Below are 16,930 nucleotides of genomic sequence, written 5' to 3'. Positions count from 1 at the left end.
CTTTATGTTTTAATGTGTTAGGTACAATTTTGCTGATCATTCTGTTTAGCTTCTGTGGAGGTGCAGGATGTATTATTTGTGCCTTACTGGCTCACCTTTGTCTCCCCTTTGTAAAAGGAGAGAGCCAACACAGTGCTGAGATAGGAACTGGTACAATGAGCTCAGGATAACTGGCTACATTCTGTAGATGGTAAACCAACTGACCATCAAAAGTTTGAAGCTACTCTCTCATCTCTGGGGCCCTGGTTCACAATAACACGAGCCAGGCCAGTAATGAAGCAGCAAGGGCAATGCGCATGACTGGAAGCCTATAAAGATCTTGTGTTTTCTGTAACAATTTATAGAGAGAGTTAGGATCAAAAGGATTGATAAAGATTGTGTTTCCCTCCAGAGGAGGAATGAGATGATTATATTAATTTCTCTGTATGTCGGCTGCATTGTCAACTGGATTTAATGCAGCTAATTGCAGCACAAGGCAGCCGGGCCCATTTAATTGTGGGAGAGGCCCCGCGTCAGTCTCCCAGCGGCGCCAAAACCTTCCCCGATTAAATCAGAGTGCGGAAGAGGATTCCTGTCCAATGCCAGCAGGATGTCAATTACGCTCATTAATGAGTCAATTCACACCCATTATCCCCGAGCTCACCACAATTTAGTCGTGGCTCAGGGATTAAGTGGGAACTGCGCAGCTTTCTCGCATCCTTGGAAGGTAACCCAACAAACTGTGTCAGGTTAGCCAGTGACATCCTGGGGCACGGGGCTCTCCCTCATAGCCAGGCAATCTGTACCCAATCAAGGGACCCAGCATCGGGTGAGGGGTGGCGCCAAAAGCTAATCCCCTATCCTTGCCTCCCACCCCCTATCCCGTGACCTAGATCCTGCCCTTGACCACCTTTGGCCTGGGTTCCCACAACATTTCTGGGCCTATGGTGGGCGTAGTGTCACCAGCTGCTACCGCTCCAACTCATGCCTGTGGCCTGAGGAGCTGCTGGCTCTGATCGGCCTGTAGCTCTTGGTGGGCGGGACTTCCGCCTTAGGGGACCTCAATCACAGGGATGGCCCAATAGTGGCCACAAAAGTGCCTGAAGGGCACTGGATTCCACTGGGACCTCCCTCATGGGACTGATGGGGGTTGTCCACAGGTTCTCCGACTGGTGGATGAGGCCCCCATCAAGTCAGCCTGACAAAATCCCGGCAGTTTGGAGTGTGAAAGAGTCACATGATAAAAAGATTGCATTGCAAACTGTAAATATTGGTTGTCAGACTTGAGCGTACTTACAATGGGGGTATCACACATGGAAACCTAACCCACCTGTCATCTTTCAAAAACAACATCTATCAGCTCTCCAGCACGAATTGGTGCCAGAGGGGTGGGGAAGGGGTGAGCTAATTTTTGTCCTTTCCCTTCAGTGTCGCTCATGTCAATTGAAGTATCTCCATGCAGCTGGGATTAATTTATTCAAACCATACGCTCCTTGTGGATTTTGTGCCAGCACAGTTTAGAAAGAAGAAACGCCAAAAATGACTCAAGCAAAAGCCCAAAATAGACCTCTGACTGTACACTCTAATAGTCACCCGTCAGCAGCTGTCTTACTTGGCATGACATTTCTAAAATCACTTCAGGCTCCACGTGAAATTATCTCTAACTATATTTATCCTGCGCAACTTTCAATCCCTTTTTAGTTTAAATGTTGACTGATCCAGCATTAATTGATTGAACTAATGGCTCCCACTTCCCTCATGGGAGCTGACTGTATGATCAGGTCATCTGGACTCACAGTCATAAGATTCAGTGGATGTAGCTCGTGGAGATTTATGCAACCTGCCTGAAACTGGTGGGAGATACACAAAAGTATTTAAATTATGGGGGGATTGTCCCTCACACAGTTTCCTGATGATGTTTGTACAGGCAGCTCAGTGTTATTAATGTCCAGAAAATGAGAGCTGATACTCATCAGCTGCATCTGGATGGCAGCTTAAAGAACACAGTAAGATCCCATTTGTCCATCATTTCTGGGCTTGTTGACCCACAGCAGCTCCAGGTCCCGCAATACCTGAATTTTACCTTGTTATCAAATCCACCCATGGTTCCACGCCTTTCCTGTCCAGGATTTTACAGGGCCACCCTGACACAACTGGTTCTGGGCCTCCTCACTCAATTGTACACCAATCAGAGAATAGCCAGGCATCAGAGCACCCCATCTTCAAGAGCTACAGGCCAATTGGAGGGTTGATAGCTCTTCAGTTCCAGCAGCGCCACCAGGAGCGGTGGCCACTGCTGGTACTGCACCTGGCCCAGAAGGGCATCATGGATGCCACCCGAGAAACAAGATGCATGGAGTCGGGGATCACAGGGGCCAGTCACGCAGGCCCTGGCAGGGGGATAAATGATTGGTGAGGACAGGGATTGGGTGTTTCTGGGGAGGTCAGTGGAGGGGGGGGTGTGGTTTGTGGGGGTTGTGGTTGTGGGACGGGGGGTGTGGGGGGTGCGACTCTTACTGCCAAGGGCCTCCTCTGTGGGTCACAAGGTGCCCGATCATGTGGGTCCCCCCCTCCACCAATCCCACCAGGACATACCTGGCAGTCTCCCCATATGGTGGAGGGCCCATTCACTGCTGGTAAAACGCTAGCAGCGGCAGGAAGAAGCCCTTGACAGGCCCTTAATTGGCTAATTAAGGGAGGTCCACCATCTTTCCCACCACTGGTAAAATGCCATCAGCAGTGGGGAGGCACAGGCACGCCAATCCCCACCGTCCAATCTGATTTTTTGCGCGCCCATGACCCCCTTTGTCCCAACCAAACCCCCATCTCTCAGCCACTCACTGGTGCCCTGTAAAATCCTAGTCACTATCTCTGTAACCTCCTCCAGCCCTACAGCTCTCTGAAGTCTCTGCACCTCTCCAATTCTGACATGTTAAGCATCCCCAATTCTCATCGCTCCATCTATGGCAGCTGTGCCCTCGACTGCCTAGGCCCAAAGCCCTGGAATTCCCTGCCTCTTCACCTTGCTTTCTTCCTTTAAGGCATGCCTTAAATCCCACCTCTTTGAGCAAGCTTTTAACCACCTGGGCTAATGTGGGGTTGGACATCCAATATTGCCCAGTTACTGCTCCTGTGAAGCGCCTGGGTATGTTAGCGGCACTATATGAATTGTTGTTGTTGTTGTAAGGATTTTTGCCCCCAGTTCTGCCGCTCTCCTTTAACTATTCAAATCACTGTACATTTTGCCTGTGTTCAATTTCTCACTCTCACCGCTTCTGCATTCCTTTGCAATCCTAATCTACCCTCAGAGCTGCACATAATTATGATAATGAGCTGAGGCCAAGAGAGGAACTCTAAGGCCTCAGAACTCCACTGGTACTGTCTCGGGGAGGGAGGGGTGGGGGTTGCTGCAGGGGCAGGTGCAGACACAGGGAGTGCACGCACTGCCCCTCATCCTGAGGGCTCGTGGGGTGAACATAAGTGGCATCAGCAGGTGGCCATGCCTACATCTTGCTGGATCACCCAGCCCCCTGGTCTCCAGCTGAGTAGGTAAGGTGGAGGAGTGAGGTGCCTCGGCCTACACCCCACCGTGTGCCTCCTCCGTCATGGCACTCCGTGTAAGGGGAGAGCTGAACTAGATTATTTTTATTATAATATAAAAGCAAAAAACTGTGGATGCTAGAAATCCAAAACAAAAACAAAAATACCTGGAAAAACTCAGCAGGTCTGGCAGCATCTGTGGAGAGGAACGCAGTTAACGTTTCGCGTCCGAATGATCCTTCAACAGAACTAAGTAAAAATAGAAGAGAGGTGAAATATAAGCTGGTTTAAGAGGGGGGGTTTGGGACAAGTAGAGCTGGATAGAGGGCCAGTGATAGGTGGAGATAACCAAAAGATGTCACAGACAAAAGGACAAAGAGGTGTTGAAGGTGGTGATATTATCTAAGGAATGTGATAATTAAGGGTGGAAAGCAGGACAAGCAAGACACAGGTAGCCCTAGTGGGGCTGGGGTGGGGTGAAGCAATCAAAAAATGCTAAAAGGTAGAGATAAAACAATGGATGGAAATACATTTAAAAATAATGGAAATAGGTGGGAAAAGAAAAATCTATATAAATTATTGGAAAAAAGGGGGGGATCGGAAAGGGGGTGGGGATGGAGTTCATGATCTAAAATTGCTGAACTCAGTATTCAGTCCGGAAGGCTGTAAAGTGCCTAGTCGGAAGATGAGGTGCTGTTCCTCCAGTTTGTGTTGAGCTTCACTGGAACAATGCAGCAAACCAAGGACGGACATGTGGGCATGACTCAAAACGTTAACTGTGCTCCTCTCTGCAGATGCTGCGAGACCTGCTGAGTTTTTCCAGGTATTTTTGTTTTTGTTTAGGTTATTTTATTGATTGCTCTTCTTTAGAGGAAGATTCTTTGGCCCAGGAGCACTCCAATCAGGGTCCGTTTGGTGAGTCAATACTAAATACTCATCTCTCTCACCCTTGCTTAGGGAAGCTTGGAAGTCTTGGAGTTTTGGACACACCAGGGGGTCTGACGAAACTTCCAAGGGAATTTGAGTTTGAAGTGCTGCTATTGCAATATGACTGTGCCCCTATAACCTTTGCAGATATAAGTTGGTGCATGGTATTAAACAGTTAACCAAAAGCTGCAGACTAGCACAATCAGTTGAAACTTGAAGGTCACAGCACTATATTTAGAATCTTACCCCATCTCCCTGCCAAGTGGACTCGTCCCAGAGGTGTAGTCTTGCAAGGAAGCAGCAACGGACTCCCACTGACAGATGCTGACGGAAGAAGCATTTTGTCCTTGCCGGCGCTCTGCAAGTGGATCTTTGCAGCTCTGCCGAGCTGCTCTGTCCTTGTGAACACTTGAGAGCTCTGAAGGTACCTGCTGGTTTGGAAATGCATTTATCATTAGGGGACCAGACAGGCTGAACTGTACTCAGGTTGGTGCAGGCTGCTGCACTTATTCTCAGCTAACAGTTACTGACAAACAGGCTCAGAGACACTAAGATAAATGCAAAATACTGCGGAAGCTGGAAATCTGAAACAAAACAGAAAGTGCTGGAAAAACTCAGCAGGCCTAACAGCCTCTGTGGAGAGAGAAACAGAGTTAATGTTTCAAGTCTGTATGACTTCTTCAGAGCTGAAGAGTCATACGGACTTGAAACGTTAACTCTGTTTTTCTCTCCAAAAATGCTGTTAGACTGCTGAGTTTTTCCAGCATTTTCTGTTTTTGTTTCAGGCTTAGAGACACGTCTGCCTCTGTTAAGCAGGCCCAGAATTGGCATTGCTTAAACAAAGCCAGGAATGCCTGACACCGTCCTGAAATTGGGCCCTCATGCCTCCCGTAAATGTGTTTGGCGAATTGCTGCCACTGCCCCTGCAGCCTAGGGAGCTCACCCACTCAGAAAACCAGCTTTGGACTATTCACCTCACCTGCCCAGATCCATGGCTAGATGCTGGGGAGAGAGGACAGTGAGAGAAGATAGACAGAGGAGAGAGGACAACAAAAAAGGACAGAGGGAGGAGAGATGGAGGAGAGAGGAGAAGAGGGGGAGGTAGGAGAGAGGACACAGGGAGGAGACAGAAGAGGGAGTAGAGAAGATACATGAATAATGGAGGACAGGGGAAGGAGAGCCAATGGTAGTTGGCAAAATTGACGAGGAGCAAGGAAGAAGACGAGTTTACATGAATTTAAAAATAAAAATGAAACCAGTCATTTTTTTGGACCGCGGCTGCCACTGGCCTGAAAACCTTGGGGAGAGCGTGAGAAAATCCTGCTCTGCTCAGGGAAGTCTAATTTTCTTCAGGGGCCCAAAACAAGTGATAGTCAACTTCTTAATGCTGCCCTGATGCTTGAAGAACATCCAAAGCCAATATGGCAATGGCTAATAATCAGGTGTCCTTGACAGAAATACACTGGGGTAAATTGTCATGTGACTAACTCCATTGTGCACAGGGAAGAAAGCTGCTGTTGTGATCCTGCCTCTTGCCCAGTGCCAGTGTAAGGCTGTCCATTCGTTGTTGCAGTTTAATGGTTGAAGAGGGGTGAAGTTTTATGGAGAGAGCAAGGGAGGCCCAACCAGTGCAGGCAAGTTAAAATGGTGGGAGGAGGGCCAGCATGGACTTGATGGGCTGAATAGCCTCCTCCTGTGTCATTTTATGAGAGACAATTCTGGGGGTAGGGGAGGGGTGCAGAGCATTGGACATTGCAGGTGCTGACTTTCAGGACTCAGGAGCAAGAGTAAACTGTTGCTCTCCTAACTGAAAATTGCTTGAACTGTTTGTAGTGATTATTCAACACAACAATGGACAGAACAAGCGCAACCCTCTGATTGAAAACAACACTGGGATCCCATTGATATCTGAGGAGCTAAAATGGTCAAGAAAAACTTGCCCAAAACATGACACTTTCAAATGTCAAGCCAACATGGAGAAGCAACTGAAAACAAAATTTAAAAAGGGACATGTAGCTAAAGGAGTGGAGGATCAGTCGACAGAGGTTCTGCTGAGGTTTTATAAAGCACATACTTGGAACACCAGGATAACTGTCTTAGACACTCACCAGCTCTCTGCCCATCAACCCAAGACTCAGGGTTTCAGCGTTGCAGGCTACATCTGATTCTTGCTTCCTTTGAACACTGATGACAAAATTTAATGAAGGGGGCCCTGACATCAGCCACCAAAACTAGTGCTAGTCCCACTAACCAGGAGCCCTGAGGGAATCAAGTCCCTAACTGGCAGCAGAGACCCTGCTGCTGGAGCTTCTAGCTCTACCAGGGACGTGTAATTGCAGGATGTCCCTCATATGGGTGGAAATCCCACCATCCAAGCCGTTACTAGGCAGCGGCAACTGGGAGTGGTGGCTGCTTCTGATAATTCACTCGAGCCTTCACCAGGGTTCATTGTGGAGTAAGGTTAGTGACACGGGTTGGGGGTTGTGGAGAGTGGGTCACAGGCCAGGGGGGTCCAGAGGAAGGGGGCAGGGGTGGCTCCCAGCAAGCATCCCAATTCCCGATGCCAGGTCCCTCAATCAGACACTGTATGCCTTTGAACAGAGGCATCAAATTGTTTAATCCCTCCCCCACCGCCTCAGAACCAGCATTAGATTCTGGCCTGTGAACGTGGAACCAGTTTTCCCTACATTTATTTCTGGTCATCACACTTCTCAAACAACTTATGGGAGTTGGAACACAATGCACAAAAGTGCAGCAACATTGATCCCAAATACTCAGTCAGACAATCGCAATGAAATACTAGAGAAATTTAAACTCTTGTTGGCCAGAGAGAAGCTTAACAGGAGATCTCATGGGGTATATAAAATATTAAATAGCACTGAAAAGGTGAACTCAAAATGTTACTAGAAGGTCATTCATTTAACTCGAGAAAAGTAGCTTTGAAGTAGATTTGGAAAAAGATCGTTACCCCAGTGGGAAATAAATATTTGGAGTGATCTACCAGATAAGGCAGTGAAATGAAAAACATTAGGGGGTTTTGAGATACAATCATATTCTCAATGGACTGAGTTCAAACGCTGGAGTCTGACCCATCCTCAAGCTTAACTTGTGAACGTTCTTAAGAGAATCTCAATAAAAATGTCAATTAAAAAATTTGGCCTGAGGTTATTCTTGTCCCAGCAACTATAATGGATCAAGAAGCTCAACACTATCCAGGACAAAGCAGCCCGTTTGATTGGCACCCCTTTCACCACCTTCAACATTCACTTCCTCCACCACCGACTCACAGTTGCAGCAGTGTGTGCCATACACAAGATGCACTGCAGCAATTCACTAAGGCTCCTTCGACAGCACCTTCCAAACCCACAACTCTACCACCTGGAAGGACAAGGGCAGCTGACGCGTGGAAACACCACCACCTGCAAGTTCCCCTCCAAGCCACACACCATCCTGGCTTGGAACAATTCCGCCATTCCTACACAGATTTAGTGAAGAATGTGGAACTCATTGCCCACAGGGAGTGTTTGAGACAAATAGTATAGATGCTTTTTTAAGAGAAAGCGAGATGGGCATATGACGGAACATGGAATAGGATGTTATGCTGATAGAGTTGATGAAGCAGGATGGAAGGAGACTCGAGTAGCGTAAATACACCAACATGAACTGGTTGGGCCAAGTGGCCTATTTCTCTGCTGTACCTCCGATGTAACTCTTAACTATCCCTCATTTTAAGTGAGTTCCTTTCCTATTTCCTATCACAAACAGATAAATCTCTGGATTGCAGAATGAGCTGCCGTGACCCTGAAAGACTTTCATTTCTGCTGCACCTTTCACAAACATCAGGCATGGTGCCTTGTAATGAAGTAATTTTTAAAGTGTAGTCACTGTTGCACTGTAGGAAATGCAGCAGCCAAGCTGCGCACAGCAAGATCCCACAGACAGCAATGTGATAATGACCAGATAGCCTGTTTTTGTGATGTTGATGGAGGGATAAATATTGGCCAGGACACCGGGGAGAACTCCCCTGCTCTTCTTCAATGTTGTCCCATGGGATCTTTTACATCTACCCAAGAGGCTGCAACTTAACCTCTCATCCCCCAAAGACAGCAGCAGACAAGTGCCAGCTTTGATATTTATGTCCACAACCTTCCCAACTCAGAAGCAAGAATGCTATTAGCTGAGTCACACACAAACATTGCCAATGTGGTTTGCAGTTTGTTACTGGATTGTAATAGCTTTTGAGGGCAGGAATTCATCTAATTTTAGCAATAATTATGGCAAACAGGGGTAGAACATGCAGAACACCCAGAGTGTTGATGAATATCAAAGAGGAAAGTATTGCGTTTAATCCTGAGAATTAACAACTGCAAGTAGCACCAATCAGGCATAAAAAATAAATCTACCTTTAGGTACAAAAACCAATGCTCTTACTTCAAAGGAAGATGCTGAGCTCTGCTGCTTCTTGGCTGCCTGTTGTGACTGCTTCTCTCAGGCTGGGAAGGAACGGCACTCTGAAACACAAACAGCAGACTCCCCCATGAGAAAGGAAAGGCAATAACACTGAAGAAACTTCAAAGGGGTGGGAAGCCAGACATTTCGCTGAAAATGAGAGTTAATTCTTGCTGAGGCATTGAGAGGCCGAATAGCCTTTGTGAAAATCAACCAGGGCAAAGCTAACTCTATCTAAATACTCGCCCTAACCAAGCAGGAGAGATTTATCTGCAGTAAAAAAAATCCCGTGGATACCGGAAGAATGTTTCCTCTCCTGGGGGAGACTAGAACTAGTCTAAGAATTAGATGTCTCTCTTTTAAGATGGAGACAAGGAGAATTTTTTTTCTCTCAGAGGGTGGTTAGTCTGTGGAATTCTCTTCCCCAGAGAGCTGGGACATTGAATTTATTCAAGGCTGAGTTAAACATATTTTTGATGGACAAGGAAGTCAAGGGTTATGGGGGCAGACAGGAACGTGAAGTTGAGACCACAACCTGATCAGCCATGATCTTATTGAATGGGGCAGCAGGTCCGAAGGGCCAAATGGCCTGCTCCTGCTTTTAAGTCCTATGTTCCTAAAAGTCTACTCGTATTTATGTAATGACTTTAACATAATAAAACATCGTAAGGTGCCCCACAAGAGCATTGTAAAGCAAAGTTTGACACTGAGCCATATAAGAAAATATTTGGACAGGTGATGAAAAGCTGAATTAAGGAGGTAGGTTTTGAGGAACAACTTAAAGGCAGAGAGAGGGGTAGGGATGCTGAAAGGCTTAGGGAGGGATTTCCAGAGCTAAGGGGCCAGCTACTGAAGGCACGGTGAATATCGGGGATGTGATGGAGGCCAGAATTGGAGGAGGGTAGAGATTTCGGAGATAGGGAGGGAGCGAAGCCATGAAGGACTTGAAAACAAGGGGAATGAGAATTTTAAAATCAGGAGATTGTTTAACTGGAAACCATTGTAGGCCAATAAGCACACGGGTGATGGTGAATGGGATTTGGTGCCAGTTAGGCTATGGGCAGCAGAGCTTTAGATGAGTACAAATTTACAGAGGGGTTGGACATGAGAGATTGTTGTACAGTTCTTACGAATGAAGAGTTAGCTTTTCCTCCATAATCTCCCATTGTTTTCTCTCACGTTCACTCCACAAGAAGGTAGAACTTAAGGGCACAGCATGTAGACCAGGCAGGAGATAATGATCACTGGGTAGTGGTACCAATCTTACTCAGCTCAGAGATTGGCTGTCACAATGTTATAAAATGACTTATTATTTTCCCTCTGCACCACTGTCTCCCATTGTGACTCTATATATAATGCAACAGTTAAAACTAAATATACCACAACAGTTACTGCTTGTCAAACTAACAAGATACATTATGTTAAGGAAAGGGAAAACTTGTAGCCCCATGACTGACATTTCATTTGTAAAATAAAATTGAACTGCTCTTTCGCTTACCATGGTCACACTTGGAAGCCGAATCCTTATTACATTCTTGACAGGGAGCACATTGTTTTTCACCTCAAGTCTTTTACAAGCAATCAGATATAATGTGCCATTGAAGCCAGAGGTCTCTCCACACTAATTTCTCCTGAAGTCTCACTTATTAGACTGTCTTCTTTTGCTCCAGACACTCGGTAGAGCACAGCTCAATTTCCCAGAACAGGTTTAATGTTGAAATTGAACACATTTCATTATAAATGCATCGAGATCAAATTGGATCTGCCCTTTCCTTTTAGTAAATAAAACTGAATAAATGATTATACAATCTCATTATCTTCTCTTTCTTCTTCATATTCGCTCTCCAGTATCTAATCTGCCCAAACAGAATATTAGTGGTAATACACCATCCCTTCAGCGCATAGACTTTCAGACTGGGAGTTTCCTTGCATTTATATAGCTACTCCAGCATAATGAAACATCCCATGGTATTTCACCGGGGCAGTTATCAATTAAAAATTGACACTGAGTAACATGAGGAAATATTTAGAGTTGGACAATGAGATAGGTTTTGAGGAGTCTCTTAAAAGTGGAGAAAGACTTGAAGAGGTTTAGGGAGGGAATTCCAGAGCTTGGGGCTAAGAGAGCTGAAGGTTCTGCAGCATTCATAGGGCTAAGTGAGTGAGGTGTGCACAAGAGGCCAGAGTTGTTGGAACACAGAGTTCTTGGAGGGTTATAGAGCTGAAGGAAGTTCGAGAGATAATATAACAGGGTTTAATATTAAAACAATTCTGATGCATATCAGTGTATTTCATTCATGGTAATTTTCCTTAAAAATTATAGGCCTGGATTTTGGGGTCAGCGGGGAAGTGACTGTACTCACCATAGGCCTTAGAAAGAAAGCTGTCCACAAAGGTTTAGAAATCTCTGTGGCATGGATTTCCCCTTTCCCAATGTTAATTTGAGTCTGGCGCCAAAGTCAAGGGGAGCACCAGTAACAGTGATGTCATCAAGTCAGGTAAGCAGCCAATCACACTAAAGTATTCTCACAGACAACAAACCAGGAAATAAGATGCACTGATGATCCTTCACTTCCAATTAAATTTTACAGAGAGTATAATAAAGATTGGGACTTCACATTAGAAGCTGTAATATCATGAACAAACCTTTTTTTTAAAAAAATTCAAAAACTTGGCAATTCTATGTAAAAATTTGATGTTATAAATATAAAATTAGTTTTCCAGAGTGAGATAGGTTGTTCAGCAGTAGTTATGACTTAGTATGCTGCTAAAAACCTCACGAACAAGGTGCAGCTTTTTGAGGGGGTTTTAACAGTGTAAAAGGGGAGGTTTTTGTCAGTGGGGCAATTTCTAATTGGTTGTCGTCTGCAGAGATCCCAACAAAGTACCTTCAGAGCAAGCTTGGAGTCACTGATAGCAACTTTCCAATTTCCCCATTTAACTACCTGTGTGGACTCCACAGGTTGCTGTCAGCTTCAGATGAATAATGACAATGAACACTGACACTTTCATCGTCATTATCACCTCAAAGTCAGGGCCACTGATTCATGAACGTAATAAGGAAATCAGAGCAAAGATTATGAAAAATCAGGGATATTTTGTGGTTGCCAAGCCACCTTTATTTTGCAATGCAGGCACTGTAACTGTTTGAGGATTCTACTATCTTCCGGGCATTTCCTTGACTGTTCAGCATTGTATCTAACTTTGGCAGCCACAATTGCTGGAGACGTTGTTCATTATGGAATGCCTTTGGAGGGACAGTCCCAGTTAGTGGCCTTTAGCTGGAGCGTTCAGTCATTGCTGATGGAGAGTGGCCTGGTTTAGATCCACCGCTCCTTGAGCTGCTTGGAGGACAAGTTGGGGGGCTGGGGAAAGGATCAAATTGTTGCTGCGTTTTACTCGAAGTGACAGGTTTGATGTCCATCTTATCTGAAATTCACAACTAAGTAAGTAGCAGAGTTATCACAAATCTTACACAGGATTGATTACATTTTTGTAAGGGCTGGTTTCAGATTCAACGCGAGGCCACACTGCATGGGGGTTGTTGCAGGTGACTGAACATAGGATATGTTGACATAGCGGTAATGTCACTGGATGAGTAGTGCAGAAGCCCAGGTTAATGCTTTGGGACATGGGTACAATTCCCATCACAGCAGCTGGTGAAATTTAAATTCAATTAATAACTCTGGAATATAAAGCTAATCTCAGTGATGGTGACCATGAAACTATCATTGATTGTTGTAAAAACCCATCTGGTTCCCTATTAGGGAAGGAAATCTTACCCGGTCTGGCCTACATGTGACTCCAGATCCACAGCAATGTGGTTAATGCTTAACTGCCCTCTGAAATAGCCAGGCAAACCACTCAGCTCAAGGGCAATTAGAGACAGGGAACAAATGCTGACATTGCCAGTGATGCCCACAGCATAGGAAAGGATAAATAAAATCAAGTCCAATTCACCCATCACCCATGAGCTTGTTGACCTACATTGGCCTCCAGTCCAGAAACGCCTTGATTTAAAAATTATCATCTGTTTTTCAAATCTCTCCATGCCCGGCACCCCAACCACTCCCAATCTCTGTAATATCCTCCAGCTTCAGAACCCTCTCCCCCTCCCCGCTCCCTCTCTCTCTCTCTCCCTCCTATCTTCTGAGCAGCTCAGTGTCAAATTTTTGTTTGATAACGCTCCTGTGAAGCCCCTTGGGATTCATATACCATATTAAAGAAGCTATGTGAATACAAGTTGTTGTTGAATGGTCCAATATTCCACTTTAGAAACCTTGTTAATTCTTGCATGTTTACTTGCAACGGTTGTTTGCCTACTTGTGTCATTTCCTTAACATAAACAGCTTTTGCCTATATTTGGAAAAGATCCACAACTCAGCAGGAAACACATTCAAGCTGGAATATAGAAATGAAAACTTACCTGCTCACAACTCATAGATTAAAATAAGTGTAACACAAAATGGCTCCCAAGAGGAACAAAGTTTAGACATGTGACTTCTAAGGACAACATCTCCACACTGGGAAACACGTCAGTGCTATCTGATGAAATTCAGCTTTGCAAGCTACAGTCTGCATTGACCTGTGTTCCCTGAGAAAGTCCTTAACAGAAAGAGAAACCAAAAGCTCCCAGTTTCTGGGGGTTGGGATAGGTTAATTGGCTGTGACATCAGACTTCTGAGAAATCAGCCTCTGTTATGTTTCTAGGGAAACAGAAGCTAATTGGGAAGAATAAACAAGACTGCAACGTCAGAATTCAGCCAGTGGCTGTGAATCAATCTGTGTGAGGCCAGCTGAAAGGCCTGGAAAAAGAGCTGTGTGAGCAGCCAACACTGAGGGACTGGGTGGCTTTTACCAGAGACCACCTTACCACATAGCAGGATTTCATTGTATGGTTGGATACAGATGATTCTGGGAAAATGGTGCCATCAGACTGCCGTGAATTGAGTGAAGGTGGTTCCTCAGAAGTGCATCTTGTTCAAGATAACCATATCCATGGAACTTGGATTGAGTAAAGCAGTTGTTGAGCCTACTTGAGGATCAGATCCTGCATGTTGAAGAGTAGTTAAACTCTATTAGGAGAAGATAGAGTTGTGAAAGACTTTGGGACTGCACTTGGTGCCATATATCTCTCAAGAGTGATGCCTAAGAAATCTGTGGGACTTATCTTTGTTGTATCAGCTATTTAAAGTGTAAGTTATAGCTTCTATTGAATCCAATTTGCCTCTTAATTCGTGTTTAATTTATGTTGGCTTTGATTTAAATGTTACATAAAAAGTTTTAGAAAGTGAAATCATTTTGTTTCCATCGGGGTCATTCAGAAAGTTCAGCTTTTTCACCTTACTGCTCTCCACGGGAATAGTAACAATGAACACGCCATGTTATTCTTTGTGAAAAGCGATGAATGTACACCCCATGCTGACAGATCTGCAGCTTGATGCACATGTAGGCAGCATTTTAGCTAGTATTACATTTCCAGCCAGGAATGAGCCAGAGGTATAACAGCTTCTATCCAAATAATTACAGGCAGTAATCCAATCGAGCAGAGTGGTGTGCCAGCATTATTGTCAAATTTTACTAAGTTTACTAAACTCTTAATTGGGTGATTGTTGCATAATGCACTTATTGTTCCCAAGTTGCCTGTATGGTGAAGCAGAAATTGTTCTGATAACTATGTACAATGAAGATTTCTTCTGGCTGCTTTCTCAACAGTAAAACAGTAAAAGCCCCAGGAAAGTAAAATGTTAGAAGTGCTGACCAGAGGAAGTTTTCATGAACTCATTTAGGCTGTTATTAAATTGTCTTCCAAACTAATTTTTCTCCCATTATGTCCCACTACATGTTCAGCTGACACCTCACAGCTGAAATACTTTGGCCCAAATCGTCCGGGGTGGGGAATTCTCAGTGTGTCTGTCTGTATGAATCTCTCTTGCGCCTTTTAACTCCAATATAATTTGCAGGTGAACTTGCTGAAAGTGCAATGGCATGGAGAGTGCAAAGGAGGATCTTGGACCTCAGTGTTTGGCAATGGAGAATCTTGGACCTCAGTCTGCTCCTTAACCAATTAGACTTAAGGATTGAGAAAGAAACATTAGATCGGCTGAGAAGAAAATCAGGTGAATTAGAGTTACGCTAGATACAGAAAGAGAAATGAAGAAAGGGAAAGAAAGATTGGATTAAGTGAGAGAGAAAAAAACAGAGCAAGGAAAAGTAAGAAAGAAACTTAAAATTTTCAAATTACAAATTTTTTAAATCTCTATCAACAATTTACTACCTGCAGGAGTGAGACACAACAGTATAAATTGTTCCCTTTCTGGGCCAGATGGATGAATTGGCATTGCATTAAAAATTATACCGTTGTTAAAAGGTTACTTATATCAATAATTACCAGCCCTAACTTTCTGCAGCAAGTTTAATGTTAAATTCAGCAAGCATTTAGAATTGGCAAGGAGGCCCAAGGATAAAAAGTGAGCAGAAACTGGCAGAGCAGTGTAAAGTGACCAGAACTTCTGGAGATTCACAACTCACTGCACGTCTCTCAGTTCCCTGAAAATTGTTGGTCGATTTGTGCAGGAATAACCACGAGTACTGTTAGCACCCCATTATTTTTCCAAGAAGATTTGGCTCATTGACAAACCTTCCTCTCTCTGATGCTGATCAACCTGTTGTGTAGTTGCTGAATTCACTGTTTTACCTCATTACATTTCTTGCACTTAAGAGCTTTCATGTCAATTTTGCCAGCAATCACTGTTCTGCTTTGTGACCCCCATAGTACCCATGGCCTGCAACTGCCTAGAACTAAAAGCACCAGTTCATTTCTGACAACGGGCTACCTCATGAGTGGGCGATAAAACCAGCTCACTGAACTGAAACATTGTACGGAACTAGTCAAATGTTAAAACCATCTATTTGAGCAACAATTTGGCAGAGACTTTGTTTTGAGGAACGTAATGCAACAACATTACTGACTACTTTAGCCCCTGATTATACCAATAAAACAATTACTTCTGTTTAAAGTATGGCATAGCCACCATCTATTTATTCATCCTTGAGTACATTATAGCACTTACAGACCTGATCAATCACTGAACAGGCAATCACTGGGGGAGAAAGCACCCCGCTTGACTGGCACCCCATCCACCACCTTAAACATTCACTTGTTCCACCGCCGATGCACAGTAGCAGCAGTATGTACCATCTACATGATGCACTGCAGCAACTCACCAAGGCTCCTTCAACAGCACCTTCCAAACCTGCAACCTCTACCACCTAGAAGGACAAGGGCAGCATCATCAACATAGGACATGGGAACATCATCAACTGGAAGTTACCTTCCAATCATCATCCAGACTTTGAACTATATTGCCATTCCTTCACTGTCGCTGGGTCAAAATCCTGGAACTCCTTCCCTAACAGCACAGGGTGGGGCAGTGGGGGGTTGGGGAAGGGGGGTACCTATACCACATGGATGGCAGAGGTTCAAGAAGGTGGCTCACCACCACCTTTTCAAAGGCAAATTAGGGATGAGAAATAAAAATGCTGGCCTTGCCAGCGATGCCCACAACCTGTGAAATAAAAAGAAAAGACCAGGTTAAAGCCTATATTCTAATACTATGGTTCTATTCAGTGCTGTCAACTTTTGTGAAGACCTGAGCCAATCACGGCTAGGACTAGTGATGCAGTTTAAGAACGGATTTGAGAAATGCTTCCCAAAAGTACAAACAATTTGGTGGAAACACAGTTAAGAATGTTATTTTCAAGACAACTCAATTCTTTGTTTACTAGATGTAAGAATCGGTGAATTTAAGATGTGCCCTTTATAAACCTGGGCTGCAGTGGAGATGGGATTTTGAATAGAAACTAAGTGGAAGCAGGCATTCTGATTGGTAGGGATGGGGGGGAGAATTAAATCTGCCATGTCAGCCATGGTTCAGAGCATTACCCTCTGAGTCAGGAGGAGGTTGTGGGTTCAGAATTGCATTCCAGGGACCTGAGCACAAAAACCAAGGCTGACGCTCCAGTGCAGTACTGA

At 44.6% G+C, this 16,930-nt stretch overlaps 1 protein-coding gene across 3 annotated transcripts in view; it reads right to left on the bottom strand.

The window, feature by feature from the left end:
- The window catches only part of LOC121272372, a 131,842-nt gene that overhangs the window by 47,281 nt on the left and 67,631 nt on the right, over window positions 1-16,930 (bottom strand). For 2 of the 3 annotated variants that reach the window (XM_041179034.1, XM_041179020.1), the window contains exons 7-8: window positions 8,878-8,957; window positions 4,693-4,877 (exon numbers count right to left, since the gene is read on the bottom strand). In XM_041179034.1, coding sequence (XP_041034968.1) covers window positions 4,693-4,877; window positions 8,878-8,957 — 265 coding nt within the window. The remainder of the gene's footprint in view (window positions 1-4,692; window positions 4,878-8,877; window positions 8,958-16,930) is intronic. The other variant, XM_041179026.1, reaches the window with a different exon arrangement.

Source organism: Carcharodon carcharias, chromosome 2 (assembly GCF_017639515.1).
Source record: "Carcharodon carcharias isolate sCarCar2 chromosome 2, sCarCar2.pri, whole genome shotgun sequence".
Taxonomy (NCBI): Eukaryota; Metazoa; Chordata; class Chondrichthyes; order Lamniformes; family Lamnidae; genus Carcharodon; species Carcharodon carcharias.
This window is presented reverse-complemented; position numbering and strand designations above follow the sequence as displayed.